The sequence below is a fragment of the Saccostrea cucullata genome, unplaced genomic scaffold (assembly GCF_032062105.1).
Source record: "Saccostrea cucullata isolate Sc308-1 unplaced genomic scaffold, CSIRO_AGI_Scuc_v1 ctg219, whole genome shotgun sequence".
In the NCBI taxonomy this organism is placed as follows: Eukaryota; Metazoa; Mollusca; class Bivalvia; order Ostreida; family Ostreidae; genus Saccostrea; species Saccostrea cuccullata.
This window is the reverse complement of record NW_026936054.1, coordinates 507,501-518,492: the sequence shown is the minus strand read 5'-3', so window position 1 is coordinate 518,492 and position 10,992 is coordinate 507,501. Positions and strand designations below refer to the sequence as shown.

At 34.1% G+C, this 10,992-nt stretch overlaps 1 protein-coding gene across 1 annotated transcript in view; it reads left to right on the top strand.

The window, feature by feature from the left end:
• Positions 1-9,286: 9,286 nt before the first annotated feature.
• The window catches only part of LOC134244686 (ribonucleoside-diphosphate reductase large subunit-like), a 10,595-nt gene continuing 8,889 nt past the window's right edge, over positions 9,287-10,992 (top strand). The window contains exons 1-3 of the mRNA XM_062726944.1: positions 9,287-9,433; positions 9,644-9,727; positions 10,015-10,256. Of these exons, the coding sequence (XP_062582928.1) occupies positions 9,308-9,433; positions 9,644-9,727; positions 10,015-10,256 (452 nt within the window). The 5' untranslated portion in view covers positions 9,287-9,307. The remainder of the gene's footprint in view (positions 9,434-9,643; positions 9,728-10,014; positions 10,257-10,992) is intronic.

Sequence of the window (10,992 nt, the reverse complement as noted above, 5' to 3'; positions counted from 1 at the left end):
CTGCACAAATGTCGGCAGTGCAATTGGTTTCTTACTATTCGTGCAGTTTTAAGTTTTAATAGGGTAAAAATTCACTGTCCAGGGTAAGTTTCCTAAAATTTTTATCAATTGAGAAAGTGCATAGGATTTGTGCAGCAATTTTATTAATTTTAGGAATATTCACCTGAATATTATACATTGTTTATTTTAAATTAGATAGGATAGGCCCTTGCGCCGATGTGATTTTGTTTATATGATTTAATACCTTGAATGGGAGAGAACAATGATGTCATAATATGACGTCATAATGTGCACTTGCATTAACAAACTGTGGGTACTGAGTATGTATCAGAAAATCAATTTGAACCTTCTCTGTACATAAAATATACAAATGATGAATTTTCATGAGCTTATTTGCATAAAAATATCCATATTTAGCCTTAACTCACTTGCGGTGTCAAAGTTTTCGCCAAAGTTTTTCAAAGTGTCAAAGTTTTCGATAAAGTTTTTCAAAGTGTCAAAGTTTTCACCAAAGTTTTTCAAAGTTTCAAAGTTTTCGCCAAAGTTTTTCAAATTGTCAAAGTTTTCGCCAAAGTTTTTCAAAGTTTCAAAGTTTTCGTCAAAGTTTTTCAAAGTATCAAAGTTTTCGTTAAAGTTTTTCAAAGTGTCAAAGTTTTCGATAAAGTTTTTCAAAGTATCAAAGTTTTCGCCAAAGTTTTTCAAAGTTTCAAAGTTTTCGCCAAAGTTTTTCAAAGTGTCAAAGTTTTCGCCAAAGTTTTTCAAAGTGTCAAAGTTTTTGCCAAAGTTTTTCAAAGTATCAAAGTTTTGCCAAAGTTTTTCAAAGTGTCAAAGTTTTCGTCAAAGTTTTTCAAAGTGTCAAAGTTATCACTATAGTAAATCAAAGTTTTCAAAGTGTCAAAGTTATCACTATAGTTAACTATAGTAAACTATAGTTAACTATAGTATTTTTTTGTTAGGGTTGAAGGGGGAGGTTGTGTCTTTATCATAACACATATGAAATGTAACGATACAATAAATCATTAACGCTAACTCTCGATTCCCGCCTAGATTTTGGAATCATTTTATTTAATATGAATAGCAATTTGGCCATAAAATATTTGTTTGATACAAAGAACAGTTCAATGGTAATTGATAAATCGTCTTAATACCAGCGCTTAACAGTAATTTATCCATTAATCTACTCTTGAAAAAAGGGGGGTAGACGATATTTTCCATTGAAATCTGAGTTTCAAGCATCGCCGTATTTTAAAATAGTCTTGGATATGATTAAATGTTCCTTATATCTTTTCTTATGTTTTAGGCAAATTAATAAAACATAAATATTTCAATAAAATATAATATTTCAGTTGTATATCGCCTTGAAATTGGTGGAAATAAAGCTTTTAATCTTTTTTTGTCAATAAACATATGCCCCCCCCCCCCCCGTGTCACACAAAAACCTTTAGTATGAATTTGTGAAATACCATTCCATATTACATGTAAAAAGGAATATTTGTGACACGGGGGGGGGGGGGGGGATGTTTTAAAAATATATTCCGTTTTCCATTGATTTCTATTGTGAAGTACACAAATTTTACCAAAATTTTAGAGTTATCTCTCTTTCTTTTCCCATAAAGTTATGTTTTATGATAATTCCTATATTTATCTATAAAAAATATCAAAAACTTATCGAATTATGTATAACTTTTGAAAATTGACCTGGAGGTAGGCGGGAGAACAAGACTATCGTTTGCAGTTCTTTATTTACCACAGTCATTCTCTCCACGTTCCTGCATGCTCTGAACCATCCTTGGTCATCTGGTAGACCAGAAGGAAGCAGCCTTTTCACCTTCATGTTGAATCTTTCCAGCACACAATCTCCGCTTTCTCCTTTACAGTCTTTCCCTGAAACACTCGTAGTTTTTTTTCAGGAAATTCAGCAATGTCGGTGGACATTTAGTCCGCAGTAATGAATTCCTGAAAAAAAAAACATTTCCATGTTAAATGGCTGCCCAGTCAATTAAAGAGGGGCACAAAACGTGCTTTAGCAACGTTAATTGCCTCAGAGGTATTTCTACGAACCCCTGCTCTTAACATATTGACTGAAAAGCAGTAGGTAAATACCGCCTCTGATAAGAATTTCTGCATCTCAGGACCTTGGGGTATCCATTGAAAATACCCTTCGGCTGTTTGACACTCCTGCTGGCGAAATGCATGTTCGAGATATGGCTGGAGCAATTTCAATGGACATGCTGTACATGCAGATATGTATGATCTGCCAGCTTTTGTGGTGATCTATAAAATAAAAAATCTGACTATAAGTAAATTGAAATAAAATTAATATTGAAAAAATTACTTAAATAATTATAAAAAAAAAAAAAAAAAGAAAACCCAGATACACTTTGTTAGGAAAGTTGTGCCTTTAGAAGAATTAATTCCGATCACTTTGAGGGAGGATCATGATTAAAGAGGACAAAGTCGAGAAAAAAACTGTTTTTTTAAAGAAAGCGAACCAAATAGCAGGAGCATATAGCGACACAAGGTTTTTAAATATAATAGAAGTGATCAATGCTTCTTATACCTTTACGGGATACAACTAAATAATCCCAGTATGATGATGCCTTGACAAATGGATATTTTTGTTTTTTATAAGTTTTAATATAATTTGATGTGATTTGGTGCCCAGCTTAATGAAATATGATGTCCTACTTCTTTAAGATCAAATTTGGCAGTGGAAGTTTTAGGGCGACCATAATTTGATTTTTAGTTTTACGGATCCGCCGACTCTAAAAATTGGCATTTCAAAAAAAAAAAATCCGGAAATTTTCATGCCGCTCGTCCGAAACCCGTGTTTTATAAAAGAAAATCACTCAAACGTTTGAATCTCGGTCAACACGTGCAGAAAATGTCAGAGCATCGTAATCATCATCGTTGGATTGGTTTTATTGTTTTTAAAAACCAGATGACAATTACCAACAGATTCATTCGATGTAAACCAACAGATACTGTAGGGGATATTGTGGCACAATGTGCTGGGTCCTCAGAATCGGAGGTCGAGGTGGTAGCGTTTTATGGGAGTCAGAATTGCCTCCAAGTACCCCAGCACTTGTCATCTATATTCAAGTTGATGGTGCTTGATAGTGCTATGCCAGCTAAAGTTATTTATGAAATGAACTTTCGTTATGTGTATGTTCATGTTAGAGATAGAGTGCAAGGCCAGGAGGCTTCTTCAGAACGAAAATCAGCTTTTGATGTCTTGATGGGAGTTAACAGAAACTACACACATTTACCCCCATTGAAAGGTACGGGACATGTGCCTGTGGTTTTATTGCAAAAACATAATAGCAATCTAAACATAATTTGAAATGAAATGGTATAAATATATTCATTTTAAAAATTGAGTTAGTTATTTTGTGTGAATTATATATCAATTGACTTAAGATCTGAAAGGTTTGAAATTGTTTGTATAAATCACTATAGAGTTTCCACTTTCAGAGATGTTGATTCTTTAAAATAAAATAAAATATATTTGGATGTTTTTAAATATTATAAACCAAAGAAAATATATATATATATCAAAAATTGATCTGTCAGTATTGAGCACATGCCAAAAAAAAAAATAACAAAAAAAACTTGGTTTACAGTATGCTTGGATAGTGAAAAAAAAAAAGATAAATTAATTAATGGATATTGTTATCATAGGAACACAAAGACTGCCAAAGACAAGTTGTACAATGATGTAATTGACTTTATGCAAAAGATGCATGTTGGCTTTACCCCCAACCAGGTGAATGTCGGTTCTAGGATAGCGAGCGATCTTTGTGACATTCTTTGGTACTTGGACCCTTTCCATGGCCGCTTTGTTGATCGGGGACTGCAGATTCCAAAGGAACTTGAGAAATTCACTGGCTATAGAAAATGGAAGGAGCAGCATAAAAAAGAGCCAAGGGTAAAATAATGCTATATGTTGTGTTTTGTAAAAAAAAAAAATGTCAGAATGTTTGCGATTCAGGTTTTAGCAATACATGTACTAGCAACGCAGTGGTCAGTATTTTTGTGTTTTTCTAAAATTTCATACAATTTAAATATGGTACATGTATTTTTTAAAAACTCATTATAAATTTATAGAAAGTAATTTTCAGTTTGTATTTCTTGATAGATTTGTATATATGGTATATTTATAAAAAGGCCTAACTGTTTCAATAATTCTGGAATATTAAAGGAGGAAATATATGATAAAAATATTAAATATTATTTTGATTTATACTGAGACTGAAATATTGAGATGTTATTTTAATAGAATGGGTTTATTTTTAGATATGTTCAGAGGAAATGAAGACAAATATTGAAAGATTATCCTCACTGCTGATGCTGCCATGGTTTTTAAACACCAAGTTTAAAACATTTAAGGATGTACTTGACGCTCTGCTGCAAGCTCTTCACAAATATCATACTTTCCTTGAGAATCAAAAGAAACGGTCAAATGCAGTCCACAAGGCATCCGAACCAATACGATCACTTACAGATAACTGGAGTTTCAGAATTGTAGAGACTTGCACAAGTACTCCTGACAAGATGCATGCTAATATTGACTTGGCACTGCAGAATTCTGATGTGTATTGTCCAGTAGATCTCCTTAATTTTGAACCAGTAGATAGATACGACAGAAGAAATTGGCTTGAAAAAATGAAACTGACATGTGCATTTGGAATATTTACGACAGAAGAAATTGGCTTGAAAAAATGAAACTGACATGTGCATTTGGAATATTTACCTACCAATATGGTAATTATCTTGGAAATTTAAATGTTGTGTGGAAACAACCCCCTATGCCTGACAGAGATAGTGCTCATGATATACAACTTATGCCTGACATTAAAAAGAAAATACCAGTATATGCAACAAGGGCCATGAGAAAAGATTTTATGGAGAAATATGTAAACACAGTGTCTGAAAAACCAGCAGTTCTTAGGTCTATGTATAGATTTCTCACTGGAAATACATTTGCACCCACAAACTCGTCTGAGGAATCTGTAGACCTGAGAGTGTCAAAGTTTCTTCTTGATTCTGATGATCCAAAATTGATTCTTGACCTGAGAAAAAACAATGGAAAAATTGAGGATAAAACGTTCGAACCTTTTTGGGCTGAGGTAAAGAAGTATTTACAAGAGAAGAGTGTGGTCGACGATCGAAGACATGGTGAAATATCATATATGCCTTTTGCCATATCTGTTCGTGATTTTAAGGAGCAAATTCTAGCCAGAATGCCTCCTAATTCTGTTGCACCATCTGAAACATGGATCAGACTCAATTTCTATCCATCAAATCCATACAGAAAATCAGCTACACAATATACAGGGGAATTTCAAGTTAAGCATGCAGTACAGCAACGCCTTTTACGTGTGCAGCATGAAGATGCAGACTTTGCCTTTAACCAGTACACTATCCTTAAATCTTTTGCTGTAAAATGGAGAGACCATTCTTATTTCCAGTGCTTAGATGACAAGGCAATTGTTCCTCTGGGGGAACCAGGGAGGCCAGTTGGTGCCGTCAATAGATCTCACAATGGAGGACTGGTGAGCAGCACAGGTAGTAGACTTCTTTCCCTGGATCATGACTATCATGTATGTGGAATCATCCTTTCAGTTTGTCTTATGGTTGACATTCCCGACAATACCCGTGGTTCATTTTATCGTAGAGATTTGCACACAATGCTGAAAGATAAAGTGTTCCAGCCATCCCATCCTCTGCGTCACTCAGCAGAAACCATCAAGATTGTGCGTGCAGAATGTGACGATGGAGTAAACTCTAATCGTCCGATACTACTTCGTTATACAGACGGAGGCCCAGATCATAGAACAACTTACACGTCTGTGCCACTGGCATCAATTTTGGAATTCATTTCATTAGATTTAGACATTTTCGTTGCCTGCAGAACTGCAACACATCAAAGTTACAACAATCCTGCGGAGCGATCCATGTCTCTTTTGAACCTAGGTCTTCAAAACGTTTCCTTATCACGTGCAGAAATGGAAACTGGATACGAGTCCCAGATGAAGTCAATGTCGTCAATGAAGTGCATAAGAAATTGCAAGAAAGAAAATTTTAAATCTGCCTTAAAAGAATCAGTAAAAGCTACCATTGAAACTGTAAAGAAAATATTTAACCGACTAAAGAAAACACATGGACAGATTTTCGTACATGATGCATGTGATGAAGATGAAATATCTCAGCTGCTTTATATGATTAAAGTTTTGGATGGAAACATGGATTCTGATAAAGCTAGAGAAATTAAGGAATTCTCAAAATACCCCCACCTTTTCGACTTTGTCAAAAAGCATTGCAGAAAGAGACACTACAGCTTCCAGGTATTTTTTGTTTTGCTATTAAACATAAAAATAGAGACCTATTATGCAATTTATTAACCAAATTTAGAGATTTTACAAATGTGAATTGAATTCTTAGATTAAGAAGTGCAGTAGTGATGCAGGGGACTGTTGGTACTGCAGACTCTGTCCTCCTCGTCTTCCTGACGAGCTCTTCAAGGAGCTACATTTTATGCCGGATCCAGTCATAAGTAATGGAGCATACAAGACATTTGAAGATCTCTATGGAACTGAAACAGATGACGGAGATAGACCAAGCAGGCAGTTTCAGCCACAAGCTACAGACAGGGACAAGAAATTCAAATCAATTTTGGTATCAGGTAAAAGTTTTTGTTTTATTTGAATTATAAGATTACATTTGATTTCAGAGCATGTGAAAGAAAAAACAGTGGCAAATTTGATGGATTTATCTGTATTGGAAAATTGAATGGTGTTACAACATCAGATATATTTAATTTGGCAAAATGATTTAATAAAAGCTACTTTGATATGTGTCTAGTTTCTTTTAAATTTTGATAAAGTTTTTTTTTATGACATTTTAATAACAGATTCCATGATGGTAAGTCTTCAGTGTGTGTGTTTGTAGCTCAGTATTATAGACTTCACTCTGCTTCTCTGTGGTTCTGGAAAATACATGTACCTCCATGCTAACATTTAATACGATATATGGCTAAAGGCTAATATATGGCACTTGTGATGGTATCTTCTACTTTTTCCCTTTGTCCTGTGTGATATACACATTTTTATACAAGTCTTTCTCACAGTTCTGACATCTAATATGTATGAAATTAATATCTTTTATAACAATTCTTTTACATTTTGAAATCATTTTAATAGTGAGGACAAGAATACATTGTGAAATTCAAAATTTCAGAGAAAGTACGAGGATTCGTCATATGTCAGGAGTGTGGTAAGAGGAGGGTAGTATACAGCAAGTGTCGTCTTGAGAGCAGAGAACAACGAGCAGTGCTGAGAGTACAAGAAGAACTTCTCTATGTGTGTGGTAGTACCTTATTCCCAGGAGGGGATCTTCAAGACAAAATCATTGTAAAAGAGTCGTTGCATTGTGGGTCACCTATTGAAGCAACATATTACTCTGGTATTAAAAGCAATTTTTTCACAAAACTTTAATGTTTTATTCAACAAAAAAGAAAAAAAAAGACACAATTTTTCTTTTGATAATTTATTATAACACTTCAGGGAAATCACAGATTTTCGACACTATTTGTTTCTATTGTGGGGACACGGAGATCACCAGGAATATGGAAATTCAGCAACTAGAGGAAGAATATGGGATAGTTAGACCAATCTGTCAAACCTGCATTTCCATTGGCAAAAAACCGGCTACTAGATGTGCAAAAAAAATTAAAAAACGCCGCGTAACATGACAGTTGTGTAACGTCACAAAAATTATGTATCAATAAATAATAAATGTGTCTTTTGTCTTTTTTTTTTTTTTTTTTTTTTTTCGTCCTCCGACTTGACCTTTCTTGAAAAAAAATCCGTAAAACTAAAAATCAAATTATGGTCGCCTTATCCTTTGCTCCTGGTTAATATGCTAATGATCTAATTACATATTTAAGGCGAGGAATTATTTTATTTTCAGTTTTACAAACTCTCCGCTCAAGGTTTTCAATTTTCAGGAAAAAATAAAACAATTTTTTTCTTTCCGATGTCAAATTTGAGTCGGGATCGAGATTTCAGATTTACGAACACGCACTTCCGGTTTTAAGATGAAAAACGGCGGGTAAATAAAGCTAGATCTGAGAAGATAGCATGGTTTAGTGTAAAATTCATCGATATGAGTGCCATTCAAAACGTTTCACCCGTTCAAAGGACAAATAAAATGCTGACGACTTTGTTGCACAATGATTTGCTGGTGAGATAATTATGTTTTCGTTTCAAAAGTATCTGTAAATTGTTTTCCTTCCCCAGGTGTTAAACTGCCCGTGGTAGTTATTGCATATTGCCAGCGACATTGTTTAGATCTATGTTATAGCTTACAGTCTAAGCATCATTCTTCAGAAAAGGTTTACTTATGCATCAGATGTAATGAATAAAACTATGGGAGAAGTGAAGTCCATTTGAGGAAGAAATAAACAATAACCTGAAGAAATAAAAAAAAATTCAACTATTAAAAGGCAAGAATATACATATATATATATAGGCATGTAGTATCATTTGTATCAGCCAGAAAAATTATTTTACACTAAATTGAAAAAATGTTGACCCTATCCCCAATACTCCCTGTCTGTTTTATGATAGGAATTATAGTTTTAGGCATCAAGTAAATTTTAGAACAATGTCTACACATTCACCTAACACATATTAAAAAAATGAAGATAAATTGAAAGACTTTTAAAAATTAATTTTTTAAAATATATTTTGACCAACATCACAAAATTTATATAACTGGCCCAAACTGGCAGATAATGAAATAAGCAATTAAATGTTCTACTTTCCTATTTGTAAGCATTATGTGTCCAGTGGTAAGGAGCCTATTAGAATAGCATATGATAAAAAAAGAATGTACAAATGTTAATAATTGATTTATCAAAAAAAAATTTTATTTCCTTCTTCTTCGGGACTTTTTTATTCTCATGTTCATAACTAAACCTAAACATAAAAAAATGCTGGCCTTATAATGAAGAAAGGGGCCTCTTTCAAAATAGATGATTTCAGGGCCGCTGGGTCAGGGGTACCAGGGGGGTACTTTGACTAAAAATAAATTAATGCTTTGAAATCTGCCCTTTGATAAGCAATGGTGCCTCTTTCAAAATTTGTGAATTTCATGGCTTTTGGATTAAAACACGAACCAAATACAATCGCTGGAAAGTTGTTACATGATACTCAGGTGACCTATAAGGCCTTTGGGCCTCTTGTTTTGTATATTTGACATTTACACAATTACCTGTAAAATTTCCAGCTGTTTCTTGCTAACAATGCACTCAGACAGTATAGAGGGAATTTACGACACATTAAAGCAGTGCGCCCTGATTTCCAAATCAGCGGGGGGCATCGGACTCAATGTTCACTGTATCAGATCTACAGGGAGCTACATAGCTGGGGTATGTTGGAGAACCATGAACCTGGATAATATCTAAAAAAGCACACACTTGAGAATCTTTGAACTGTAATGCATGTTCATAAAATGGTTATGGAAACAAAAATCTTTAAAAGAAAATTTATGAAAAAGATAATGACATTAGAAATTAAAAGTATTTGTCTATATATGCTTAAAATAAGTAGTGCTTATTGTTGAATGCCTCATATTTCAGACCAACGGGACCTCTAATGGTTTACTTCCCATGCTGAGGGTTTATAACAACACAGCTAGATATGTAGATCAAGGCGGAAACAAGGTATATTGGAACCATTTAAACTACTAAGAAAATGAATTTATAGTGATGTATGTTTCACAATTATTGATTATTTAAGAGTCAAATTCATTTTAGACTGAACTTTATTTCATTTCTACCTTGACTGACTTTTTGCGCATTAATTATATTTTTCATTCCTTAAAATAATAAAGGAGGGAAAAAATTGACTAAAGCTCGCTATAGGATTTCTTAAGAAAAATCCAGTTGAGCATTTTGTCACACCAAAAGAAAAAAAACCCGTGAAATTTGAACTGTGTACATGATTACAGAGACCGGGAGCCTTTGCGATCTACCTGGAGCCCTGGCATGCCGACATCTTCATGTTCCTGGACTGTAAGAAGAACACGGGTAAAGAGGAACAGAGAGCCAGGGACCTGTTCTACGCTCTGTGGATCCCGGACCTCTTCATGGAGCGGGTAGAGAAGAACGAGGACTGGACCCTAATGGACCCCCACGAGTGTCCGGGGCTCCACGATTGCTGGGGGGAAGAGTTTGAAAGTTTATACCAGAAGTAGGTGGAGAAATTTTGATGGGTATTTATGGGAACTAAATGGGTATCGACTTTGCGTCATATCTATGATTGCCAAGCAAACTTACAAAATTTTGCACAATTTATTTTGGTTTTTCTCTCTTTGAAGTCAGGCTGTTCAAATGTTGATATGTGAAAAGATATGTGTAACATTTCTTTCTCAGTCTTGTTTATGGTTTGATATTAGGCCAAAAAAAATAATAGTCTTGTTTCCTGCTACCAGCCTGAAAAAAGTAGGGTAGGTAGGTAGAAAAATTATTTTTATATTTTTCTTTTTTATTTTATTTTTTACGACAGTGTTTCTGTGGATATGAACAAATACAAGATCAAATCAAACATGCCATATAGGTCAATATTGCCTTTTTAAATTAAAATTTCTTGTCTTTTGAAGCACAACTCGAGGTATTTTATGAAAGTTCATATTTAAAACAAAAATTTTATGAAATACCATTTTAGCATGTTGAGTATATATATATTTTTTAAGTTTTTAAACATGAAATTCCAAAAATTCCTGATTTTTTTCCCCAAAACTTAAAAAAAAAACTTTAGGGTCGGGTGCAAGATAATAGGGTAGGTCGGGTAGCAGGAAACAAGACTTTTTAGCTCACCTGAGCAGAAGGCTCAAGTGAGCTTTTCTGATCACATTTTGTCAGTCGTCCGTCCGTCTGTCTGTCCGTCTGTAAACTTTTCACATTTTCGACTTCTTCTCAAGAACTAC